At 45.1% G+C, this 27,909-nt stretch overlaps 1 protein-coding gene across 3 annotated transcripts in view; it reads left to right on the top strand.

Moving 5' to 3' along the window:
* mcamb (melanoma cell adhesion molecule b) overlaps positions 1-27,909 on the top strand; it is a 202,578-nt gene that overhangs the window by 70,207 nt on the left and 104,462 nt on the right. The window contains exon 1 of one of the 3 annotated variants that reach the window (XM_068054164.1): positions 18,217-18,297. The exons of the other annotated variants lie outside the window; for them this stretch is intronic. Coding sequence (XP_067910265.1) covers positions 18,225-18,297 — 73 coding nt within the window. The 5' untranslated portion in view covers positions 18,217-18,224. Of the gene's footprint in view, positions 1-18,216; positions 18,298-27,909 lie in introns of those variants that run through there. 3 annotated transcript variants of the gene reach the window in all.

Below are 27,909 nucleotides of genomic sequence, written 5' to 3'. Positions count from 1 at the left end.
TGAAACACGTCATGTAGTAGACTTAATGCTACGCACTTTAATGGAAGCAATCTTTAAACCCATTAATATGTTGCTTACCACTCCTGGTGTCATTACTGGTCCCATTCCTTGACTATGTGCCTGCATACCCATAGCATTCGCAAACTGTTGCACAGTTGGGCTCAGAAAACTGTCCTGGTCACTCATGGGGGTTTGTTCCACCAGGGGGTTCTTGTGGGCAGCAAGGTTTGGAGCTCCAGGACGTTGCTGCTCCCGGCTCCCTGGAGCTGGGGTGTGCTGGATGCTTCAGTACTCCTGGTTTCCCCGAGCTGGGGTGCGCTGGGCCCTTTGCTGCTTCCAATGCTTCGGAGCTGGGGGGCCTTCTCTTCCAGCCCCTTTACGTTCTGCCTCTTCTTTTCTGGTCTCGTCTTTCCTGCTTTTCCTCATCCAATGAGGAGCAGCCACTGTAGTCCGTTTCAGACATTAGCCTCCTCCTGCCATGGGTTTGGGTGGTAGTCTGTTCCTTTCTTCGGGCCTTCTTCTTTGTGGTTTTCCTCTTGACCACGTGCCACTCACCTGGTTGTCCCTCTGCTGGCTCCTTCTCCATTGATTCTGTCTGCTGCGGAGGAGGCTCCAGGCACAGGGACGGTGTTTGGCAGCTTGCTGCAGCTCCCTCTCCTTTGCTTCTCCTTGTCTTACTACGAGAAATTTTCCTCACTGGGGGGCTCGGGGAGAGGAGAGTTGCTGGTCTCCTTTGCAACATCAGCCACGCTCACTGTTCCTTCCTCCTGCCTCTCCTTGGTTCTTGCCACTAACTGGGGCAGTGTTTTGGGCAGATGGCCTGTCCCACCACACAGGTTACAGCACCTACTCTGCTTGCAGTCCTATGTCTGATGTCCTTCCTGCCTGCAGTTCTTGCAGAGCACTGTTCTGCAGTTGGCCGCCACATGACCAGATTTCCCACAGGTACAACAAATTCTGGGTTGCCCCGATAGCAAAGCTGGAGGGAGGGTGGAGGATGGCTCCGTTGATATCCACCTTCAAGGTTACCTTGACCTGCTGTTTTCTGGATCAAATCCCGAACGGGTCCTTGACCTCAGTGCTGTTCCCGGCCATCTCAATCTACCTGGCGAGGAAAGTGAGCACATCCACAACAGGAATATGGGGGTTGTAGAGGCGAATGGTCACCACCCAGTTCCGTTGCAATGGCAGCATAAACAGCAGCTCCGCCGTGAGGATCAACAGTGGCACCTAGTTTCCTCTCTCCTTGAAGACCTTCAGGAACTTCATGAATCCCGCCACGTTCTTGAACGTCACGTCAAAGTAGTCACTGCTGGGGAGGTCCTGCAAGCAGAAGATGTCCACAGCTTCGAATCCACAGCATTCATAAAGGACTCGCTTAATGAAGGAAGACTGGAGCTCTGTTATTTGTTGCAGCCATTTTTTACTTGACGTTTTCCCAGGAGAGGCACCAAGACTCAAACCAGAAGGAAAACAACAACCACGGGAGAACTCCAATTCCAAAGGGGTGAAACGCCAATAAAGGGGCACTGAAACCCCCAAAGACCAAAAAAAAACACCTGCTGCAGGAATAAAAATAGAAAGTGCTGGAAATACTCAGTAGGTCTAGCAGCTTCTGTGGAGAGTGAAACAGTGTTAACGTTTCAGGTCTGTGAACTTTAATGATCAAGATCTCTCCCCTGCCTGTTCATTTTTTTTCAAAAAATATACTTTAGTCATAAAAATTTGTAAAAAGTACATTACAAAACTGTTCAAATTTGACATTTCGGAAAGTGTAATAGAGATCAGGTTCCTTCAATACAGAACATGAGTTGCCTCACAACTCTTGCCATTCCATTTTATATGCATTGTACATTTGCATTACATCGCAAAACATTTTTGGTGTATACAGCCCAAGGGGTTTCCCATGGATTTAGCCCCTCAGTATACTATGGTGGGAGGACCTTACACCGTGGCCTTTCCCCATTGAGCCTCTGCGGCGGCTGCCCCAAACTTTAGTGCGTCCCTCAGCACAGTCCCTCAGTCTTGGACCTTGGAATGTGCCAGTCTGCAACACTCGGTCGTGGACAACTCTTTGCACAGGAAGACCAGCAAGTTTCGGGCAGACCAAAGTGCATCCTTCGCCGAGTTGATGGTCCTCCAGCAACTGTTGATGTTTATCTCGATGTGCGTCCCTAGGAACAGCCCATACAACACTGAGTCCTGCGTTACAGAGCTGCTCAGGATGAAGCTCGACAAAAACCACTGCATCTCTTTCCACACCTGCTTTGTAAAGGCACATTCCAGAAGGAGGTGGGCAACAGGCTCTTCCCCACCACAGCCACCGTGAGGGCAGCGTGCGGAGGTGGTGAGACTTGTGTGCAGGAAGGATCTGACGGGGAGGGCCCTTCTCACCGATACCGAGAACTCAATACTACAGAAAGCCGAGAGTAGTATAGAAAGTGGAGGGGTGAAATCAAAAAGGAAATTAGGAAATCAAAGCGAGGGCATGAAAGAATATTGGCAAGTAAAATCAAGGTGAACCCAAAGATGTTTTATCAATACATTAAGAGTAAGAGGATAACTAAGGAGAGAGTAGGGCCCATAACTGACCAAAAAGGTAACCTATGTGTAGGGGCGGAAGATGTTGGCATGGTTCATCATGAATACTTTGCATCTGTCTTTACAAAAGACGGGGACAATGCAGATATTGTAGTTAAGGAGGAAGTGTGTGAAGTATTGGATGTCATAAATATAGGGAGAGAGGAAGTATTAATGGGATTAGCATCCTTGAAAGTTGATAAATCACCAGGGCTATTAAAAGAAGCAAGAGAGGAAATAGGGTCTGACCATCATTTTCCAGTCCTCACTGGATACAGGTGTGGTGCTGGAGGATTGGAGAACTGCTAACGTACTTCTGTTTAAAAAGGGAGCGAAGGATAGACCGAATAATTACAGGCCAGTCAGTCTAACCTCAGTGGTGGGAAAATTATTGGAATCTATTCTGAGAGACGGGATAAACTGTCACTTGGAAAGGCACAGTTAATCAAGGATGGTCAGCATGGATTTGTTACGAGAAGATCTTGTTTGACCAACTTGATCAAATTTTTTGAAGTAGTAACAAGGAAGATAGATGTGGGTAGTGCAGTTGATGTCATCAACATGGATTTTAGCAAGGTTTTTGACAAGGTCCCACATGGCAGACTGGTTAAAAAGTAAAATCCTATGGGATGCAGGGGTATGTAGCAAGGTGGATACAAAATTGGCTCAGTGGCAGGAAACAAAGGGTAATTGTTGACGGGTGTTTTAGCGACTGGAGGGCTGTTTCCAGCAGGGCTCAGTACTGGGTCCCCTGCTTTTTGTGGTATATATTAACAATTTGGAAGTAAATGTAGGGGGCATGATCAAGAAGTTTGCAAAAAACACAAAGATTGCCGTGTGCCAGATAGCGAGGAGGATAGCTGTAGGCTGCAGGAAGATATTGATGGTCTAGTTAGATGGGCAGAAAAATGGCAAATAGAATTCAACCCAGAAAAGTGTGAGGTGATGCATTTGGGGAGGTCAAACAAGGCAAAGGAATACACGATTAATGGGAAAATACTCAGGCACAATGGCGCAGTGGTTAGCACCGCAGCCTCACAGCTCCAGTGACCCGGGTTCAATTCTGGGTACTGCCTGTGTGGAGTTTGCAAGTTCTCCCTGTGTCTGCGTGGGTTTCCTCCGGGTGCTCCGGTTTCCTCCCACAGCCAAAAAGACTTGCAGGTTGATAGGTAAATTGGCCATTATAAATTGCCCCTAGTATAGGTAGGGGAATATAGGGACAGGTGAGGATGTGGTAGGAATATGGGATTAGTGTAGGATTAGTATAAATGGGTGGTTAATGGTCGGCACAGACTCGGTGGGCCGAAGGGCCTGTTTCAGTGCTGTATCTCTAAATCTAAATCTAAGTGTAGAGGAAGTGAGGGACCTTGGAGTGAATGTCCACAGATCCCCCTGAAGGTAGCAGGACAGGTCGATAAGGTGGTTAAGAAGTCATATGGAATCCTTTCCTTTATTAGCTGAGGTATAAAAGATAAGAGCAGGAAGGTTATGCTGGAACTGTATAATTCATTGGTTAGGCCACAACTTGAGTACTGTGTGCAGTTCTAGTCACCTCATTACAGAAAGGATGTAATTGCACTGGAGAGGATACAGAGGAGATTTACGAGGATGTTGCCAGGACTGGAAAAATGCAGCTATGAGGAAAGATTGGATAGTCTGGGGTTGTTCTCCTTGGAATAGAGAAGGCTGAGGGGAGATCTGATTGTAATGTACAAAATTTTGAGGAGCCTGGATAGAGTGGAGGTGAAGGGTCTATTCACCTTAGCAGAGAGGTCAGTGACGAGGGAGCACAGATTTAAAGTGATTGTTCGAAAAATTAGAGGGGAGATGAGGAAAAACTGTTCCACCCAGAAGGTGCTGGAGATCTGGAACTCATTGCATGAAAGGGTAGTTGAGGCAGAAACCCTCAACTCATCAAAAGGAGTCTGGATATTCACCTCAAGTGCCGCAATCTGCAGAGCTACAGACCAAATGCTGGAAGGTGGGAATAGAATAGGTGGATCATTTTTCGGCTGGCATAGACACGATGGGTCAAGTGGCCTCTTTCTGTGCCTTAAACGTTCTATGATTCACCACCAGCCAAGCTACGTCTTGGTGCTGGTTTGAAAGTTCTGGCAATGAGAGATACTGCCAAATGACTTTGACTGTCTGCCCTCTCTTCATACTGAAGTTTGCGTGACCCTCCTTTTCCCACAGGGCCTTGAGGACATTCCATGCAAATCACTGCCTGATGGATTTGTGATCAAAGGTGTTTATCTGCACAACCTTTTCCATAAAAGATAGGTTGTGCGGCACGGTCCAACTGAATGGAGCGTTTCACGGCAATGTGGCCAGATAGAACCTCAGCACGTAGTGACGCTTGGTGTTTGCGTTCTGGGGTTCTATGCACAGCTTGATACTGCTGCACACAAAGGTGTTCATCAGGATGAGGGCAACCTTGGGTACGTTTACCCCCTGTTATCCAGAGGTTTGAACATCGTGTCCCTGGGGACAGGGTCCATTTTTGATCTCCAGATAAAGCGGAAGACGGCTCGGGTGACTGCCATGGCACAGGAGTGGGGTATGGGCCAGACCTGCGCCACGTACAGTAACAACGTGAGCACCTTGCACCTGATGACCAGGTTCTTACCCACAATGGAGAGAGATCGCTGCTCCTACATGCCCAGTTTCTGTTTTACCATTGCTACTCACTGCTTACATTTTTTGGCGCATGTTTTGCCTGCTTGTTCACCCTCTCCTCTTAGGTATACCCTCACATTTCTGGTATCATCCTTGTAAATCTGTTCGCACCCTCTCCAGTGCCTCTATATCCTTTTTATAATATGGCGAGCAGAATTGTACGCAGTACTCCAGGTGTAGCTGAACCAAGGTTCAATGCAAGTTTAGTGTAACTTCTTTACTTTTCAATTCTATCCCTCTAGAAATAAACCCTAGTGCTTGGTTTGCTTTTTTATGGCTTTGCTAACCTGTCTGACTAGTTTTAGTGATTGGTGTATTTGTACTCCCAGATCCCTTTGCTCCTCTACCCCATTTAATTCCTTATTTTTGAAGTAATATGCAACCTCCTTTTTTTTGCCAAAATGTACTATCTCACATTTATCTATGTTGAAATTCATTTGCCAATTAGATGCCCATTCAGCAAGTTTGTTAATACCTTCTTGTAACTTGTTACTACTCCTCAGTATTGACTGACCACCTCCCCCCACTCACCCCAATTTGGTGTCATCTGCAAATTTAGAAATTGAGTTTTTGTTACCACAGTCTATGCACAGACAAACACTCATGTATCTTGTTATCAGGGGCCTTCTGACATGGCAAAGCGACTGCAGCCCAAGAGGGATATCCTGTGTATTGTGTGTATTGTGTAGAGGCTGTGACAGTATTGATGAGATGAGATGTATGGATGTGTGTTTATTACTGCATGCACAGTTCATTCTAGGCGACAGTGGATTAAAGTTGCAATCAAGCTTTTTTTTCCATTCCTTACTTTTTTGCATCACAGTTCTGAATGGGAAAGGAGTTTGGTCAATTGGAAATCTAAACTAGGAGAGTCAAACTGAAGGGATATGGTCTCCTGGGGTTCTGTACAAAGGATGTGGTTGGGAAGGAGCTTTGTCTGTTGAAACTCTGTTCAAAGGGAATGAAGAGCAAAAGATTTGTATCAAAAAAGTCCTGTAATTTTATTGGAATTGTTCTAGGATGAGGTTTGTGTTATCTGGAACCCGTTCATTTTTCATTGCCCTCTCTGTGTTCGTCATTTTGAAGTTTAAATTCATCAGTGCTGACTGTGACTGGCCTTTTGATTTTGGCTTCAGAACAGAGGTTAAAGAATGACCTCACATTTTCATAGCCCCTTTCATATTCCCAGGACTCCCCAAAGCACGTCACAACCAATGAATTACTTTTGAAGTGTAATCACTGTTGTTTTGTAGACAAACACAGTAGCCAGTTTGTACACATCAAAGGTCAATGAACAAGAAATGCCCCAAAAATTTGTCTTTGTGAAGAACATAAGAACGTAAGAAATAGGAGCAGGAGTAGGCCATTCAGCCCTTCGAGCCTGCTCTGCCATTCAATGAGATCATGGCTGATCTTCTACTTCAGGGCAGTCACTCCCACCTCAACGTAGGAGGGTTGATTGGATAATTCTGTGAGTAATGGCTTAGTGATACCATATGTAAGTTTCAAAAACCTATAGATTGGAAAAGAAATGTAAGATTAAGACAGATGAGGAATTCCACTGTTTTGAGATTCTGGGAATTAGGTGAGGAAACGATGTGTGGAGACTTGTCTTTAATGTGTTGAAATGTAAGGAGGAAAAACATGTAGACAGTGTTTTTGTTTCTTAGGAGGATCAAGAGGAGGAAATGTAATATTCAAATGTTAGAAAAACTTTGTGCTTTATGTTCTGTTTTTCCAGTGTTACAGACAGGTGGTAAGGGATGTGGGTAGTTCCCACTGTTCACCTCCCAACTGACCATGGTCGTGTTTTTGTTAAAATGATGCTTTAGCCCCTGAGTGTCTTTAGGGTCAAATAAACAGACAAGTAGCAGGATTTCTCATAGGTAAAATTTCTTTTTAAAACAAACCCGAAATGATCGCAATCTCACTCACCCCTCTTTCACCCAGACATACATACACAAGAATAGATAGAGAGAAAAGGGTAAGAGGTAGTTTAAAGTCCCAAGTGAGGTAAGTGTTTGTGGTTTACAGAAGATTATTGAGTCTTTTTGGAAGGAAACGTCTTTGTTTAAAAAGTTGCAGGCCTGATTATTTGCAGTTTTGAACTTGCAGAGGTATTGTACAGCTCTAGTGGTTGTAATACAGCTCAAAGCTGATGGTGTGTTGTTTGTTACCTTCAGAGATTGTAAGTCTCAAAGTCACTTTGTGATGTCTCTGCTGTGCTGCTTGTTCTTGGTTAGCAGTGTTCTTCTCTTGCCTGCTGGATCCTTCACACAGGCTTTCTGTGATGTTGGCTTGATCTCCCCACGCTCTCTCCCTCGAGATCTACCTTTTTAAGGTCAAAATCTATCACATTTGAGTTTCTGTTAGGAGATGCATGACCCTCTCCCCTGTTTTGACCACACAATGGGCCAGGATGATAACCATAGCCATCGTTTGATGTTTGGATGGAAATCATTATGTTATATTGTTGCTTCACAGCTTATTGATCTTGGTTTGGCTATGAGTCAGCCTGTCTTCAGCATCCTTTGTTAGTTCATTGTTGTCAATCAGAGTCATTAATATGCAATAGCTCCTTTCAATATCAAAGGGGTTCTCCGCAGAGCTATTTCAGATGAGGTTAACGATCCTCATCTTTGCAGTCGAGTTTGTGGATTTCCAGTACAGGAGGGGTCACATGGCTGCTACTCCAAATGTCTCAAGTTCTTGTGATTTAGTTTTAACAGTTGACTTTTTCACTTTATAATTCCTCCATTTCATTGTTTATTTCATCATGGCTCCTTCCGTGACACCAGATGAAGGTAAATGGATATATGAAGATCCAGGTTTTCAAATACTAGGGCCAATCCCACATTCCCATTAGGGAGCTGCACCCACATGGATTCACTATTTTTGTCTACAGTTATGTGGCCCTATCTTTAGCACCCACGCTCTTTGAGTGAGGCTTCCCTGCTTGGATTGTGGAATTAACCTGACTGTCTTTAGGGTCAAATAAAGGTTTTCTCGTAGGTGAAAAAAAACTATTTTTTAAACAAATCCAAAAATGATCGCAACCTCATTCACCCACACATACATACACAAGAATAGGATGTAATTGCACTAGAGAGGGTACAGAGGAGATTTACGAGGATGTTGCCAGGACTAGAGAAATGCAGCTATGGAGGAAAGATTGGATAGGCTGGGGTAGTTCTCCATGGAACAGAGAAAGCTCGGGGGAGATTTAAAATGTACAAAATTGTGAGGGGCCTGGGTCGAATGGTGTGGAGGGCCTATTTACCTTAGAGGTCAGTGACTGGGGGGGCATAGATTTAAAGTGATTAGTAGAAAGAGTCGAGGGGAGATGAGGTGGGGGTCTGGAACTCACGGCCCAAAAGGGTAGTAGAGGCAGAAACCCTCAACTCATTTAAAAAGTGTCTGAATATTCACCTCAAGTGTCGTAATCTGCAGGGCTACAGACCTAATGCTGGAAGTGGGATTAGGTTGGGTGGTTTGTTTTGCGCCTGGAGTAGACACCATGGGCCAAGTGGCCTCTTTGTGTGCCGTAAACTTTCTATGATTCTAATAGATAGATAGAGAGAAATGGGTAAGAGGTAGTTTAAAGTTTCAAGTGAGGTAGGTGTTGGTGGTTTACAGAAGATTATTGAGTCTTCTTGGGAGGAAAAGTCTTTTTTTAAAAAGTCGCAAGCCTAATTATTCGCAGTCTTGAACATGCATTTGTAATCTCAGTCAGAGAAAGGAGTAAAGACAGCTTTGATTGCCACCTTGATGCCTTGAATCTCTTCTCAGTGAGCCCACACTTTTAACCAATGCTTTCCTCATGTTCAGTATAATTTAGACAGATTCTGATGATCTTCCTAAAACCAGCTATAACATGGACTTCTATAAATGACAGGAAGAGGATCCTCCAGTCTGATATCCACTAATAACTGAAATAGATGAAAAGGCAACAGATGTGATAACTGGCTATCAAAAGGGACAATATTTTGTATTTTCTAGAACTAACAAGACTGGATTCTTCTCTGTGATCCTGTCTGAAACTGATGGGACTAATGCTGAAAATGGTGAAAGATTCAGATGTTGAGACATACCACCTCACAGCCTCATTACTGGACCTGTATTTCCTTCTCTCCATCCCCACTGAGACTGTCACTGGCCACTCCTTCCCCACTTGCTGCAGTGGTTCGGGGCAGGGTCCCTGGCTTACTTTCTTGGCATCTGCCTTTGTTACCACTGCTTTCTGGAGCTGCCACTTGATAGTCGTGTAGCCAGTGGTCGAGGTGAACAATAAAGCATGTAGCTGTCAGCAGCATGAGGTTGGGAAGATTTTAACTCCTAGGTCTCATCAGCCTAGCCCCAATCAGTCTCCTGCCTGAATCTGGTGTGACGTGCCAGCCAGCTGGCACATACAGGATTTCAGGCAGCAGGAGGCAGCTGCTGGGGACCCAAAGGAACGGTCACCGCTCCTCACCCAATGGTTCGGAGCAGGATCGGGAGTGTATTGTAGTCGAGGTGGGGGAGAAGGGATGCCTGTAACAGGAGAGGACCTTCATGGGCATGAAGCAGCACTCCTGCTCATTGTAGCCCACAAGGTAAGAAACATTTTTACCTATGTCTCTGAGATTCCTCTTGCTGTCGTGTTGGCCTGGTGGGAACGTCATGACGGCTTCCCTGCAAAGGCCTTGGGTTAAAATTGTAGTCAAAGCCCCAGTGCCATTATTGGAGCTCAATCTGTGTATTTAGGTGGGTGCTCAAAAGAGCTGGTTAAAATTACAACTCATGGGCAGGCAGCAGGATTGAAGGGAGTAGGTCACTGCAACAATTTTAACTGCCTTCTCACCTGATTTCCTTCAGCCAAGCAGCATTAAAATCAGCTCTTTAATAATTTTGTGAATTTATCAAACTTGACTCATTTATTTATGTAGGGATACAGCACTGAAACAGGCCCTTTGAGTCTGTGCCAACCATCAACCATCCATTTATACTAATCCTACATTAATCCCATTACCCTCTCACATCCCTACCAGCTACCTATACTAGGGGCAATTTATAATGGCCAATTTACCTATCAACCTGCAAGTCTTTGGCTGTGGGAGGAAACCAGAGCACCCGGCGAAAACCCATGCGGTCACAGGGAGAACTTGCAAACTCCGCACAGGCAGTACCCAGAATTGAACCTGGGTTGTTGAAGCTGTGAGGCTGCAGTGCTAACCACTGCACCACTCCTACTGGACTACTGGAACTCTTTTTTAAAAATGTATTTATCTCACTTATTCTGTTTCTCTTTTTGTCCATGAGTGATCTTATTGAAACATATAAGAGTCTAAGGGGGCTTGACAGGGTAGATGCTGAGAGGATGTTTCCCCTTGTGGGGGAACCTAGAACTAGGAGGCACTGTTTAAAAATAAGGGGTTTGCATTTTCAGATGGAGTTGAGGAGGAATTTCCTCTCTCAGAGGGTGGTTAATCTTTGGAATTCCGTACCCCAGAGAGCAGTGGAGGCTGGGTCATAGAATATATTCAAGGCTGAGTTCGACAGATTTTTGATCTACAAGGGAGTCAAGGATTATGGGGGCAGGGCAGGAAAGTAGAGTTAAAGCCACAATCAGATCAGCCATGATCTTATTGAATGGCAGAGCAGGCTTGAGAGGCCGAATGGCCTCCTCCCGCTCCTATTTCATATGTTCTTATTCTTATTCTATTTTTCTCTGTATTTCTCTCTTCAGCTCTCTGTCCTATCTCTCTGTTTTTAACATTCTTTCTCATTTGGGATTGACAGCACCATATTCCAAGGAGACAAAGTAGATACAATGCAGAACAGCAGTGTATTATTCATGCTTTCTTAATTCCTTTGAAGAGCCAGACTGCAGGGGGAGGAGATGAATCTTGTTAACTTGGCTCTCATCCCCTGGCTCAGAGACTGATAGTTGCACAAAATCCTGGGCCTGAACCTGGTCACTTTCATTCATTGCCAGTGAAACACCATTGTCAGAAAGGAATGAAGAGAATGATGGGGGCGGGTGGAAATCAGGTTGTAAGAAAACAGTTAAAAGTTCAAATAAAGGTCTTGGGACAGTCACAGCTGGGTGACCTGTGATGACAATATCTGCTTCATGAAGTAATGCTTCACAAAGTGACAACTCTAGAATAAGCCCTCAGCCTCCAAGCATTGGGTACTCTATATGTAGAACTCTGTCAGATGCTGTGTGGAGGGTCTGAGTTCCCAGATTATTTATTATATTCAGTGATGACTTTATTTCCAGTCTTTATTTAGAAGCATTCCTTTCCCATGAGTGAGCCCCTTTGAAGGAGAAATGCTGCAGTTTATTATCTCCCATCCGGTTTTTGTGATTACATCAGGACTTGAGGTTTCTGACGTTGAATTGGTCCGTGTTTCTATTTAACGATTGTTGGCGGATTTTGGTTGTATTTTCCTATATGTGGACTGTGGTACAAGTCCTTCATTCTTCCAGTGCACTTGAACAGTTATCAGTTTTCAGTGCAACAACAGACTCGCAATTTTCAGCTGTACAAAGATACTGACTCAGACAGTGTTGCTCTGAAGCTCCGTACTGTGGGTTCAAAGGCTGTGTTTTGTGAATTTTTGTCAGGTGCCACACATCACAAATGTCAGTCTGTAGCGTCCCTACCCCATGCATTATCACCCAGAGAGTGGTGAGCCTGTGGAATTCACTGCCACAGAAAGCAGTTGAGGCCAAAACATTGAATGTTTTCAAGAAGGAGTTAGATATTGCTCTTGGGTCTAAAGGGATCAAAGAGTATGGGGTGAAAACCGGAACAGGTTACTGAGTTGGATGATCAGCCATGATCATAATGAATGGCGGAGCAGGCCCGAATGGCCTACTCCTGCTCCTATTTTTTATGTTTCTATCCTGCAACATGGCTTCTGAAAAGGCTGTTCATTCTTCAGCTTACTTCTCTGCACAGAAACAGCAGCATGTTAACCCCGAATTGGTAAACAGCTGCAGGTGGAGTATTTGTAGAATTCATTTAACTTACTTGGCTATTCGGCAACATTGTTGACCAACATCAACGCCTGAAAACATACCAACTCACTGTTAATGTACAAACTCGCTGATCACTGACTCAGTCTTGTGCCTGAGTCTCACTGGGCTGAATTTTCGTGGCAGGAACAGAGGTAGGGGGGGCTCTGAAAATACCAGCACTGGGCACTGTGCCAGTTACAGGATGCCATTCCTGGTGTTGGCAATGTTCACTAGGGGTGGGGGGTGGGGGTGGGGGTGGCCGGGCCAGGGCTTAGGACAGGGACAGGAATCCCACTCTCCTCCCAAATGAAACCAATTAAAGCTGTTTAAAAGTTCATTGACAGCGTTTCAAATCATAGAATCATTGAAATTTACAGCACAGAAGGAGGCCATTCGGTCCATCGTTTCAGGCCCAGCTGATAAGTAGCCATCCAGCCTAATCTCACTTTCCAGCTCTTGGTCTGTAGCCTTGTAGATTATGGCACTTCAAGTGCATATCCAAATACTTTTTAAATGTTATTAGGGTTTCTGTCTCTAGCACCCTTTCAGGCAGTGAGTTCCAGATCCCCACCACCCAAATTAAAAAATTTCCCGTCGAATCCCCTCTAAACCTCTTATCTCTTGCCCTAAATCTACGCTGCCTGGTTATGGACCCCTCAGCCAAGAGAAGTAGGTCCTTCCTATCCACTATATCTAGACCCCTCATAGTTTTATACTCTTCAGTTAGTCTCTTCTCATCTCCTCTGTTCCAAAGAAAACAACCTTAGCCTATCCAATCTTTCCTCACAATTAAAATTCTCCAGTCCAGAAAACATCCTCGTAAATCTCTTCTATACCCTCCCTAGTGCAATCACATCTTTCCTATAGTGAGGTGGCCAGAACTGCACACAGTACTCCAGCTATGGCTGTGTCAAAGTTGGATGTTGAAATTTTTAAAGGGGCACACGGGTTACCCACACCTTCAGAAACAGATTAGCTGAAGGGTGGAGGGTACAGAGTGGGGAGCCAGTGTAGACATGGCTGCCCCAGGGTATCAACACAGCCCCATAAGAGGGTCAGTGGGGCAAAGGGGAACTCGGCAATTGGTAAGGGGATCCCCTTGGTGCTGTGCAGATGGCAGGGGGAGTGGGCACTCAGTGCCCAGACATTGAACAGGGTGAGCACTCCCCTGGCATTGCGGGAGCAGAAGAGCAGAAGGCAAGGCTGCCAAGGAGAATTGAGTGGCCACCTGCCTAGAAGGAAAAGCTGCGGCTGGCAATGGGGCACGACTGTCAGATTCTGGGCCTGGTGCCGATGAGGGGCAACATCCTTCACAGGAAGGGTGGAACCACGAGCAGCAGGAGGGCACAGGAGAGGAAAGAGGGGCAGGAAGGCAATGAAGGCCATATCGTCAACACAAGATCTAGCAACAAAGAGGGAGCTACCTGGAGATGACCAAGACCCAGTGCCGCATGAGAATGCGTTTCTCCAGGCAGATGGTCACAGACATCTGTGACCTCATCATCAAAAACCTGTGACCTCGTCGTCAAAAACCTTGCACCTCACAGTCCCATTTGCCAAGCCCTGCCTGTAGCCGTCAAAGTCACTGTGACCTTGAACTCATTTGCTTTTGGCTCCTTTTGAAGGATCAGCTGCAGACCTTGGTGGCATCTTGCAAGCGGCTGCACACCATTGCATCTGGCAGGTCACTGATGCCCTCTTTGCCAGGGCTGTACAATACATTCATTACATAACAGATGTGGCCTCACAGTCACAGAGGGCATTGGGTTTCGTTGCCATTGCTGGATTCCCCCAAGTGCAGGACATCTTTGATTGCACCCATGTGGCCATCAAAGCACCCAGCAACAGCCAAGTCAGATTTATTAAGAGGAAGGCCTTCCACTCCCTCAAGTTCAATTGATCTGCGACCACAGCAAGAGTTTCCTCCATGTGTGTGCTTACTTTCCTGGCAGCTGCCATGACTCCTTCATCCTCTGGCAGTCCAAGCAGCCTCAGATCTTCACTCCAACCCCCAAAGTGGGTGGAGGGATCCCCGGAGACAAGAGTTATCCCTTGAAGATATGGCTACTGACCCCTCTACAGTAGCCCCAGGCAGAGGCAGAACAACCAATGCCACCTGCTCAGTCGGCCATTCAGCTTTTGAAGATGTGATTCTGGTGCCCACACAGATTGGGTGGCGCCGTCCAATACACTCCTGCAAGGATCCCAGTTATTGTTCTCCATAACATGGCCCTCCAGAGGGGTATGGACCTAGAGAACCATGAGGCACTAGAAGGAGACAGCTCATCGGAGGATGAGCAGGAACTGGAGGTGAGAGAGGAGGAGGAAGAGGAGATGGAGGGAGATGATGCTGAACAGAGTGATGCCCCTGCTGCATGATGTGGTGGCCTCCTCCTGCCACTCTCCGGGAGGAGGACCTCCCTCCTTTCTCTCACGGCCTCCAGCATTAGATCCAGGTTGGCATCATTGAAGTGAGGGTCAGCCCTGCCCTGGGTGCCAAACGTCCGGCTCTCCTGTGACATTTCGATTTCCTCTGGTGCTGTGGATGGCTTTGACACAATCAGCAGATTTCTCCTCAGCAGCCTGAGTGATGGCTGCGTCTCATACTTCATCTGACATCCCCCGTTCACGCCCCCACTGGCTCCAAGTGGACATGAAACCCGTCTCCATGCCAATTAAGGTCTTCCCCATCTGAAAAACTTAACTTTAATCAGTCTTCCACTGGAGGCAGGTTTCTGACCCGAAAACAAACCTGGTTCCTGTTTCCCGCCTCCATGGTGAAAATTTAGCCCATTCACAGCCTAGGACCTAAGATTCACTGGAGCAGCCTTGTACCCGAGACACTCACTGACTCTGTCTTATACCTGAGACACTCATACGAACATACATACATACAAACATACGAATTAGGAGCAGGAGTAGGCCCCTCGAGCTGCTCTGCCATTCAACAAGATCAGGGCTTATCTGTTTGTAACCTCAACTCCACATTCCTGCCTACCCCCGATAACCTTTCACCCCCTTGCTTATCAAGAATCTATCTACCTCTGCCTTAAAAATATTCAAAGACTCTGCTTCCACCGCCTTTTGAGGAAGAGAATTCCAAAGACTCACGACCCTCTGAGAGAAAAAATTTCTCCTCATCTCTGTCTTAAATGGGCGACCTCTTATTTTTAAACAGTGACCCCTAGTTCTATATTCTCCCACAAAGGGAAACATCCTTTCCACATCCACCCTGTCAAGACCCCTCAGGATCTTCTATGCTTTGATCAAGTTGCCTCTTATTCTTCTAAACTCCAGCGGAAACAAGCCTAGTTTGTCCAACCTTTCCTAAGACAGCCCGCCCATTCCAGGTATTAGTCTAGATTAGATTGAGATTAGAGATACAGCACTGAAACAGGCCCTTCGGCCCACCGAGTCTGTGCCGAACATCAACCACCCATTTATACTAATCCTACACTAATCCCATATTCCTACCAAACATCCCCACCTGTCCCTATATTTCCCTACCACCTACCTACACTAGTGACAATTTATAATGGCCAATTTACCTATCAACCTGCAAGTCTTTTGGCTTGTGGGAGGAAACCCACGCAGACACAGGGAGAACTTGCAAACTCCACACAGGCAGTACCTGGAATCGAACCCGGGTCCCTGGAGCTGTGAGGCTGCGGTGCTAACCACTGCGCCACTGTGCCGCCCTACCGTCTAGTAAACCTTCTCTGAACTGCTTGCAATGCATTTACATCATTCCTTAAATAAGGAGACCAATACTGTACACAGTACTCCAGATGTGGTCTCACCAATGCCCTGTATAGCTGAAGCATAACCTCCCTACTTTTGTATTCACTTCCCCTTGCAATAAATCATAACATTCTATTAGCTTTCCTAATTACTTGCTGTACCTGCATATCAACCTTTTGCGATTCACGCACTAGGACTCCCAGATTCCTCTGCAACACAGAGCACTGTTATCTCTCACCATTTAGATAATATGCTTCTTTTTTATTCTTCCTGCCAAAATGGACAATTTCACATTTTCGCACATTATACTCCATTTGCCAGATCTTTGCCTACTCACTTAACCTATCTATATCCCTTTATAACCTCCTTCTGTCCTCTTCACAACTTACTTTCCTACCGATCTTTGTGTCATCAGCAAATTTAGCAACCATACCTTAGGTCCCTTCATCCAAGTCATTTATATAAATTGTAAAAAGTTGACGCTCCAGCACTGATCCCTGTGGCACACACGCGTTACATCTTGCCAGCCAGAAAATGGTCCTCTAGTCCTTGCACCATACCCGACACGCACACTTCCTTGTGTGCAAGACACTCACTGACCTACCCTTTTCTCTGAGACACTCACTGACTCAGCCTTTTCTCTAAGACACTCAATACCTACCCTTGTACCAGTCTAATAGTTGCATGGTATGTTGAAAAATTCTGTTTTTTCAAAATGAATAATTACCAAAACTTTCACGCCCCAGTACTTCTTGTCAGTGTTCAGGCATGTAAAGTGGCTTTTAAGGTAAAAGTAGCAGAGATCCATTCAATCCCCACACTACAGCATGAGCATTCATGAGAGTATTCATTGACGTGTTTGCACGTAAAACAGTAACTGGTGTAGTTGAGGTAAACCCAGATTAATACTTCAAACTAAGTTAGGTTAGTAGGAGCAAAGGACATAAATGGAGATAGAAATTTAGACAAGAGCATTACTCAGAGAGTGAGAATGTTTGGAATAATCTGTCACACAGGATAATAGAGATAAAAACATTTGGGGTAGTTAAAAATACAGTGTGATAACATTATGGAAGAGTTAGACAGCGCTAGCGTTAGAGAGCTACATTTCAATGATTCAAGAAGTGTGCAATTTTAATATGACATCCTTCAACTTTACCACAATGTTTTGGCTCTGCAGTTCAGCGTTGTTTGCTGGTCCAGAGAAACTGAACATGTTAAGCCTACTCATGCCGCAGATTTCTTGTAGCTTCATCCTTAGCCAACTCCAGCATTCATGGAGTACATGGGGCTGAGAGAACAGTACTTGCATGTCACTGCTGCCCAGCAGACAGTAAAAAATGAGCTGATAATGTACAGTCAGATCATTTGAATATTTCCTGGCACTCCTGGCATGCAGTGGATGACTTGCTGGATGTACCAGGGGAGGCTAGGAGGGGTTGTTGGCTGCCTCTGGAGTGCCAGTGTTTTTACTTGATTGCAGTACAAAGTCCCTCCCCACTGAAAAGGACATTAGAAACCTGGATGAAGGAGAGGACTTTACTATAGGACAATTCTAGGGAGGAGGCCTGTCAAAAGTAAAGATTTCAATGTTTGCAGCAGACATCCCATCACTGCTCTTTCTGAGGGAGCACCATGTTTCTAGAATACCACTGACGTCTTCCAGCTACATTATGGGAAGGTCCTCTCACTTGCATTATTTCTGAGGCCTTAATGAGCCCCTTGATACACTGGCTGATACTTTATGGTGCGCAACGTGCCTTGGGACGGTAATTGGCCAGTTTGGACTTGTTCTGCTTTTTGTGGGCAGGATATTCCTGGGCAATTTTCCACATTGCAGGTTAGTTGTTAGTGTTGTAGCTGTACTGAAACAGCTTGGCATGGCTAGTTCTGGATCATAAGTCTGAATCCAAGTTTATTTTCAATTAGCAGCAGTGGTTCTTTGGCCATTCACTCAGTACCTTACCCACCATAACATCATTCCCCTAAACAACTATCCATAGCCATTTATCCTTTAGTCAAATATTTATTAATTCTCAAGTTTTACCTTGAATTTATCATCTCTTTAAGCCAAGGCAGTAGGCAATTGTGTGAAGAGGCTTCCCACTGTACCTGTTAATGTGAGTCTGGAATTGCCTGGGTGTGTTTTTGTCACCTTTTAGGATAAAGGATATCACGTTGTCTTGGATATTGCCACTTAAAAAGAGAGAGGTGTAGAATGAAGACCAGCTTGTGGATCGTGGCAGGACAGGGCACAACATTGAGATACACTGCTGAACTCTTGACCTCAGGTACGCTATCATCAGGAGGTACCAAGCAGGATACGCTAGTGTAGTTCATAATAACTGAAATAGAATTCCAGAAGGCTGAAAATACCATGAGTACTGCCAGTTTGTAAAAACCCAACTGGCTCAATATGAACTTCAGGGAAGGGAACCTGCCATGCATATCTGGTCTAGCGTATGTGTTCCTCCTGTTGCACACTATACAGACAATATATGCAGTGTTACCCATATCTTAAGAATAAAAAAAAGACACTTAGTGCAAGGAGGGAGGAAAAAGTCAGACAGGGTCACTGATACAAGTCTCCAAGCAGCTGGCCGAGAGACACTATATATGTGTTTGAAATATGCTCTGCACAACATTCTTAGATTGATATTTAAGCATAAATTTTCTATTTCATGTTCCAGAGCCTTGTCCACGGGATGTGCTTTGTTGTAAGTTCATGTGCATGCAGTACTTGATTACCTGCCCTCTAAAATGACTGCAGAATTTCGGGTTGTGATGTGATACTGAAGTACAGTAACTTCAGCGCACAGGAGGGTCCACACACAACAAGGCGGGATGAATAGTTTATCTATTTTTGGCGGCGTTGGTTGAGGAAGGAATGTTTGTCAAGACAGTGAAAGAACTTGCTACTATTCATCAAATAGTGCCATGGGGTTTTAAACATCTACCAGCACAATCAGAACAGGCAGACAGAACCTCAGTTAGCATCTCATTCAAAGAACAGCACCTCTGACAATGCAGCAGTGATAGCAGCACTACATTGACGTGGGAGATCAACTATGTGCTCAGAGTGAAGCTTGAACCCATAAGAATCTGACTCAGAAGTGCTACCTACTAAACAAAACTTGCATTTCAGAAAGGACAAAGCTTTCATTTAAGCTTTCTAATATTTCGCTTTTCTCTGTTTCCTGACTCATTTTAGTGTCAAAGAGTCATAGAGAGATACAGCACGGAAACAGGCCCTTCGGCCCACCGAGTCTGTGCCGACCAACAACCACCCATTTATACTAGAATCCTGACAAAGCATTGAAGTTCAAAAGTAATGAAACTTTAAAATTCTCATCCTTGTTTTCAAATGCCTCCATGGCCTCCTATCTCTGTAATTCTTTACAGCCCCATAACCCTCTGAGATAGCTGCATTCTTCCAATTCTGATCTCTTGAGCATTCTTGATTTGAATCGCGCCACCATTAGTGGCCATACCTTCAGCTGCCAAGGCCCTAAGCTCAAGAATTCCTTCCTTAAACCTCTCTGACTCTCTACCTCTCTTTCCTCCTTTAAGGTAATCCTTAAAACCTACCTCTTTGACCAAACTTTTGCCAGTCAGTCACCATGATCAGACAGTAGCAATTATTGAGGTTAATTGTTTCCATGGTGCACACTGTCAACCTGTACTTTCCCTCTGTGTTATACAGTGCTGTATTTGGGAAGGAAGCTAGCATGGTTCGTTGAAAAAACTGTGTGTCTGGTTGTGGTGAAAGGATGGGATATAGCCACTATATTCTGGGCTGTTCTGCTCTGAAAAGGGGGCAATGTTGAAATACACTGGCCTGTATGTAGTAGGGTGAGAGTGTCGTGCCATGCAGTACTGGGTTATGTGCTGCTGGAGGGCAAGGGGGCAATACTAAGATAGTAGGGGCTGGACTATTGGAAGGACAGGGGAATATTGCTGGACTGGACTATTGGAGGGACGGGGCATTCCTGGATTGTACTATTGGAGGGACAAGGGGTAATACTGGACTGTACTATTGGAAGGATAGAGAACATTGCTGGACTCTGGTACTAGATTGAATATCAGACACCAGCAAGGAACAGAACGGAATTATCAGTCAGTTGTTGCAGCTGTTTTTAACTCAACATGGCTTCCACTGACTCCCTTCGTGTTTGATTAGCAGTAAAATGACAGATTTACTGGAATTCATTTCTGTTTTCACATCTACTGCCAATGAGTTGACTTTCTTCATCATCACCTCTGGCTCTGGCAAATCAGAGGCTTGGAAAAGCTGAAAAAGGCAATCGAACAGTGAGTGCAATCAGAAGAAAGAGCCTGAGAGACAAAGAGGCATTAACCAAAATAAAATACAGTGAGCCACAAAAACTGTTATTGGCATAATAGTAAGCCAAATATAGATGGAGAGATTCTCTCAAAACCATGCCAGATCAGTCCAAGGAGCCAGGCAGCAGAGGAGAGATGCTGGAGGACCAGGGTGTGGGCAGGAGCAAGGAGCAACAATGCATTATGGTTACAGTTGCACAGAGTTCCTATCATGCCTTTGGCCAGGGCCATTCAGTGTTGTGAGAAGAGTGGAAGTTGGACTGGAGGCATTCAGACAGTGAGGTTTGAGAAGTAGACCTGGAGCTGGGAGGTTCTCACAAATTTAATACCTTAGAGAAAATGGCGAGGAACATAGGAAATAGGAGCAGGAGTAGGCGATTCGGCCCATCGAGCCTGCTCTGCCGTTGAAACAGATCATAGCTGATCATCTACCTCTGCGCCATTTTTCCTCACTATCCCCATATCCCTTGTTGTGAGAGATTAACGATGGGGAGGCAGTTAGATGAGAAGGGGGCTGATGATTCTGCTGATAGTTTTGAAAGAATGAGGGATAATGGTTGAGTAAAGGGAGCCATTAACAATTAGCTTGGATCTATTTGGGGGGTGGGGGGGTAACCAAGTACTGAGGCTTTGAGTAAGGAAAGGGATCAACAGCATAGTAGATGCCTGTTATTTAAGTAGTAAAGCTAATCTTTAGATAGTACTGTGGATTTTTATATTTCGGAGAAGAACTCTGCCTCCTCCCTCAGTCTGTGGTGTGAGGCGACCCAGCTGCACGCTGGCAGTATTGGCTGTGTGCATGGGAAACTTTTAATGAAGATTTGTTTGAATTGCACTGACCTGAAAATGAAAGCAGCTGTGAGTATAATGTGCTTGTTAGTCATGGTTCAGGGCTTGAGGGGAGGGGATTTGTTTCAGGAAAAAGTGATGAGGTAGATGGGAATTGGGAGCAGCTGAGTTCATTCTTTTCAGGAGTGAGATTCCCACAAGGACTCATCAACCTTTATTTTATTCATTTATGGAATAAGGACGTTGCTAGACGTTATTACCCATCTCTAATTGCCCTTGAGACGGTGCTGGTAAGCTGCCTTCCTGAACTGCTGCGGTCTGTGTGGTGAAGATACTCCCACAATATGGTTGGGAAGGGAGTTCCAGGATTTTGACCCAGTGGCAGTGAAGGAACAGCGATATACTTCCAAGTCAGGATGGTGTGTGACTTGGAGGGGAATGCAGGTTGTGATGCACCTGCTACCCTTGACCTAGGTAGTAAAGGTTGTGGGTTTGGGATGTGCTGTGGAAGAAGCCTTAGCGAATTGCATAATTACATCTTGTAGATAGTACACACACTGCAGCATGTTGTGGTGATGGTGGAGGGAGTAAATGTTTAAGCTGGTGGACAGGATGCTGATCAAGCGGGCTGCTGTATCATGGATGGTGTCGAGCTTCTTGAGTTTTGTCGTAGCTGCACCTATCCAGGCAAGTTTTTAGTTTAGAGATACAGCACTGAAACAGGCCCTTCGGCCCACCGAGTCTGTGCCGACCATCAACCACCCATTTATACTAATCCTACACTAATCCCATATTCCTACCACATCCCCACCTGTCCCTATATTTTCCCTACCATCTACCTATACTAGTGACAATTTATAATGGCCAATTTATCTACCAACCTGCAAGTCTTTTGGCTTGTGGGAGGAAACCGGAGCACCCGGAGAAAACCCACGCAGACACAGGGAGAACTTGCAAGCTCCACACAGGCAGTACCCAGAATTGAACCCGGGTCGCTGGAGCTGTGAGGCTGCGGTGCTAACCACTGCGCCACTGTGGAGAGTATTTCGCCACAATCCTGACTTGTGCCTTGTAGATGGTGAAAAGACTTTGGTGAGACAGGAGGTGAGTTACTTGCTGCAGAATTCTCAGCCTCTGTCCTGCACTTGCAGTCACAGTATTTATGTGGCTGGTCCAGTTAGGATTTTGGTCAATGGTAACCCCAGGATGATGGTAGTGTTGTTTACTGTCAAGGGGAGGTGGTTAGATTCTCTCTTGTTGGAGACAATGGCCTGACATTTGTGTAGCATGAACGTTACTAGGTACTTATCAGCCCAAGCCTGAATGTTGTCCAGATTTTGCTGCATGTGGGCACGGCCTGTTTCAGTATCTGAGGAGTCACAAATGGTGCTGAACATTGTGCAATCATCAGTGAACATCCCCACTTTTGACCTTATGATTGAAGGAAGGTCATTGATGAAGCAACTGAAGATGGTTGGGCCCAGGACACTACCCTGAGGAATGCCTGCAGTGATGTCCTGGAGCTGAGATGATTGGCTTCCAACAACCACAACCATCTTCCTTTGTGTTAGGTATGACTCCAACCAGTGGAGCATCTTCCCCCGATTCCCATTGACTTCTGTTTTGCTCGGGTCCTTGGTGCCATGTTCAGTCAAAGGCTGCATTGAAGTCAAGGCAGTCATTCTCACCTAACCTGGAATTCATCTCTTTTGTACATGTGTGAACCAAGCCTGCAATGATGTCTGGAGATGAGTGGTCCTGGCAAAACCCTACTGAGCATCAGTGAGCAGGTTATTGGTGAGTAGGTGTTTCTTGATAGCACTGCCGATGATTGCAGGTAGAGTGATGGGTTGGTAATTGGCCAGATTGGATTTGTCCTTTTGTGAACAGGCCATACCTGGGTAATTTTCCACTTTGTCGGGTAGATGCCAGTGTTGTAGCTGTACTGGAACCTGTAATTAGTTACGAAGCAGCACAGCTTAAAAGGATGCTCATTTTCAAAGTGGTGCAATTTTAAATTAGAAGCTTTATTTGTTGTGCGCCTGTCATTATGTGATTGACTGACCTCCTATAGTGCAGCCCTGTAACTGGATCCTTGACTGACTTGACAGCCCGTTACTGTGAGGTTGACTCATCCCATGTGAGTATAGTCTCCATCTTGGCCACATCAAGCATTAATGGCACAAGAAGCTGTGACACTTCCCACCAGAAGCAGAGAAAATTTGAGGGTGGAGGTGTGGCGGAAGAGTGAATACAGGTGGCCTCTGCCACTGTCTGTAGGTTATCAATAGTTGACTTTAGAGGTGACTTGGGACTACAATGTCCGATGACCCATCCAGCTGATAGTGTCAGGCAAGACAGAGAAGGAAATAGAAAGTGGGGGGGAATAGGGAAGTAAAGTTACCCAGACAAAAATCTAATTAAATATAAATGAAGCATAGAAGCTGCACTCACTAACACTTACATTTGTCATGGGCACACTGGTTTCAGTTTTTCCTCTCCTCCCCCATGCACCTGCCACTTGCATCTCTGGATTGCCGACCAGCCTGAGTAACAGACTAATAGCTTTGATTTTACATGGAGATTTTAGACACTGGTTCCTATGGATACAGACAGGATATCTGTCAAGTGGAGTGTTGGAGGCAGGTGTGCACACAGTTAGACCTTGAGCTCTCTAGTATTTGGATTTGCAAGAGCATGAGACTGAAGTGAACCTGGATTTTCTGTTATGAATTAAATAAGACAGGGCAGTCTCACAGAGATCTTAGTCAAGTTGGTTGCTTGAGCCAGAGAGTTTTTTTATTCATTCATGGGATCAAGTGTTGCTGGAAAGGCCAGCATTTATTGTCCATCCCTGTACAACTGAGTGGCTTGCTAGGGCATTTCAGTGGACAGTTGAGAATCAACCACATTGCTGTGACTCAGGGATCACATGTAGGCTAGACCGGGTAAGGACGGTAGATCTCCTTCCCTGAAGGACATAGTGAACCAGATTTTATTTTTACAACAATCCAGTAGTTTCTTGGCCACCATTACTGATACTAGCTTTTAGTTCTAGATTTATTTAATTAACTGAATTTAAATTTTCCAACTGCCATGGTGAAATTTGAACTCATTTCTCTGGATCATTAGTTCAAGTCTCTGTCTTACTAGTCTGGTACCATAATCGCTATGTTACTGTATACCAAACATTTACAAGACTGGTGGATAGTTTAACACTGTAGCAACAGTGGATTTGTTGGCTTCTGTAACATTCTACTGTTAATTAGGTGCTGGAAAATAGAACATAGTAGTTCGACATATTGCCAGCGTGTTGGCCAGGTATTTGTTAATATAGTGTTGATACACATGGCTCAGTTGATCACGGTAAGTGCATCAGATGCAGATCTGAAATAGATTTCAGGTCGTGTGCCCCGTTATCACATCAGGATAAAGATAAACTTGAACTTATTCAAAATTCTACCACCCACATCCCAACTCACACCAAGTCCTGTTCACTAAGACCACCTATTTCCACCTCTGTAACCAGCCTTCACTCTGTCTCAGCTCATCATTCATGCCTTTGTTATCTCCAGACTTGACTATTCCAATGTACTCCTGGCTGTTCTACATTTTGTCCTCTGTAAACTTGAGGTCATCCAAAACTCTGCTGCCTGTGTCTTAACTCCCACCCAGTCCCATTCACCTATCACCGCTGTGCTCACTGACCTACATTGGCTCCTGGTTCAGTAACGTCTTGATTTTAAAATTCTCATCCTGTTTTCAAATCCCTGCATGGCCTCGCCCCTCTCTATCTCTGGAATCTCCTCCAGCCCCACAACCGTCCAAGATATCTGCGCTCATCTAATTCTGACCTCTTTAGTATACCCGATTTTAATTGCTGCACCTTTGGTGGCTGCATCTTCAGTTGCCCAGACCCGAAGCTCTGGAATTCCCTTCCTAACCTCTCCACCTCTCTACCCAGCTTTCCTCCTTTAAGACACTCCTTAAAATCTACCACTTTGGCTGAGCCATTGGTCATCTGACCTAATATCTCCTTATGTGGCTTGGTGTCATATTTTGTTTGATGACGCTTCTATGAAGTACCTTGGGATGTTTATCACGCTAAAGGTATTACATAAATGCAAGTTTCTGTTAATAAAAAAACAGTCAAATTTGTGTATTATACTCTTGTTATAGTTTACCCCAAATACTCCCAACCAAGTGGCTCAGATTATTTTATGTATCTGGCTAAAACTAATTCCTATTTACAAACGTTACTTCCGGTTGCCTTGATTTTTGGTCACTTTTGTGGCAACATTGAAACTATCTCTTTAAACAAAAATACAAATTTCCATATTAAGCAGTTGCTGCATTGATTTGTCCATGAACCAATCGAATCAGTCCAAATGCTTTTTCCCAAAAAAAATCCATTCTTTTCTTGACAACTGAAATTTAGAAAATCCAAAATAAGATTTTAAACAAAATAAAATTGAAAACATTCCATTATTTCATAATAACATTATTGAATGTATCTGTTGGTCCATTGTTTGTATCTTTGTTGCCTTGATTAAAATTTTTACTCAAAGCCTCAGCCCATTGCAAAAATCTGGGCCTCAATTGGAAATATTTATGTCAGAAAAAGTTGCAGAGCGCTCCAATCACAGCTGTACAGACTGAATGGGCTGGATTTTGTTGAGCTTCTGATGTTAGGCTCGGTGGCTGGGGTGGGTTGGCGGAGGGGGCCAGATGATCGCAGCGGCAGTGGCCTGCCACAGAGACCAACGCCAGGATTGCCAGGCTCGATCTTCCCGGTGGTTGTGTGGCTCTGTGGCAGCCCCCCTGCATCTTACTGGCTGTCCAGGATCTTCTGTGCGATGGGCAGCACTCATGTGCCTTCACTTTCCCGTCCAGGTGGGGAAGGGGGGAACTTAGGATTTTTAGTGTATTTGGGGGCAGGGGTGGGGGTCAACTCTGTATTTCTAGTGTGGGGGTGGGGGAGTGGGAAGGGTGACGGCAGCACTTTCGGGGGGAGAAGTCAAATTTTCAATGTAAGTGTTTTGGTGAGGGGGAAGGGGGGACATTTATTTTCATTGTATTGTGGGAGTGGGGGGGGGTTGTGAGACAGGTCAGGAATGTGTAGTGAGTGGGGGGTGGGGGTTCAGCTCTGTAGTTTCTGTGCAGGTCTGGCAGCCCTTTAAAAATGGCACCAGCCTGGCAGATGCCGGTCACGGCATTGCTGAGGCTGCCCCCACCGTGTGATTGGGGGGTGGGGAGGTGGCCTGCCCTGCATATTTAAATGAGCCGCCGCGCACTATATCAAGTGGCCCGCAGCCCGTGTGTGCGGGCTGCCACTTTCTTTGCCTGCCGCCATTCCCAGCTGGGGGAGAATAAGATTCAGCCCAGCATGTGCAATGTGTAGAATTTCCCACCTTGCAATCTACATCAATAGGATTGGAAGTATAGAAAGTTCTATCCCATTATTCTGTGCAAATTTGTGTGTTTATTTGCTTTTTACAAAGATTTTTAAACAATCTGGAGATTGTATTTTCAAAATATTCATTTTAGCCCCATTTCCTTCGAAGTATTAAAAGTGTTTTCTATTATGAGGATCTTTGATCAGTAGAAATTGTGGTTTCTTTGCTTTCCTTTATAACTGTTAACATAGGTTGGTTATTGAGAATAGATTTCTTTTTCTTCAAAATTCATTTAAGAAAATCTTTCTTTTCTGAACCATTACTACCACTACTTTTGTATCACGGGAAAAGCTTATGATGGGATGTCCAGTTTGGCTATTCATTCAATGGCCTCCTAGGATGCCAAGTGGAGAAATGTGGTGCCTCTTGCAACAGATCTTAGTGGGCAGGTTGATATGATGTGTTCCATGGTCTGGGTCTCATGGCCACAACCATACTTAGGGTCATCCCTCATCTTCCACGTATGGAGCAGGTGGCTGCATTGTCCATGCCCTGTGCAGGTGCAGTTGAGCGCTGTGCACTGTTTCTGAGGGAGGTCAAAGCCAGTGTTGAGAAGTTTTATGCTGCATGAATAGGGTTTGATATCAGTTGCATGAATATTAGTTGCTGTTTCCCACAATGGCCGATGCAATGTTAAATGCTTTCAAGTCTTTTTAAATGGGAATGTTGGGGTTGAAAATGACTTTTCCCATTGTGGTGGAGCAGGATGGCAGCATAGCAAATGGCAGCAATGTTGGACAGTACCAGCAAGCATGAAAGCATTGAATATTCTGAACTATTTTTGAGGGGTTAAGTGAATATTTTTATTTAAAATTGGGAATCTATAAACAACAAACTTTGTTATTATGAGATAATGTTTATCTTTTGATAGATTGGGGATCCTGATGGCTTTAAAGGGGCCCATTTTCTTGGGTTCCTCCACCATCAGGTTGCTAGACCTTTGCACCCTCAAATACTGCCAGATTCCAGCAAACCCCAGTTTGGCCAGGTTCTGTCATCCCGAAACTCCCAAACACTCCCCAGTTCAGCTGCATTCAAGGACCACCTTTCTTAGGACTTCCTCCCATTCTCAGAACCCTCTCTCAGTACTCACAAACCCTAGACCACACGTGGTTCCTGATCCCAGGGTGACCCCTATGCTCCCAGTCCTGGGTCTCCCTCATTAATGCTCCATAACATTGGCTGCCTCTCCCAGTGAACCCAGTATCTCTTCCAGACGGCAAGACCTGTCCCAGTGTTTCCACAACTCCAACTCAATCTTCCAAGACACTGAGCTGCCCTCAAAGTATTAGTGGACCCTGAGACTCATGCTGT

This window comes from Heterodontus francisci, chromosome 22, assembly GCF_036365525.1.
Source record: "Heterodontus francisci isolate sHetFra1 chromosome 22, sHetFra1.hap1, whole genome shotgun sequence".
Taxonomy (NCBI): domain Eukaryota; kingdom Metazoa; phylum Chordata; class Chondrichthyes; order Heterodontiformes; family Heterodontidae; genus Heterodontus; species Heterodontus francisci.
This window is presented reverse-complemented; position numbering and strand designations above follow the sequence as displayed.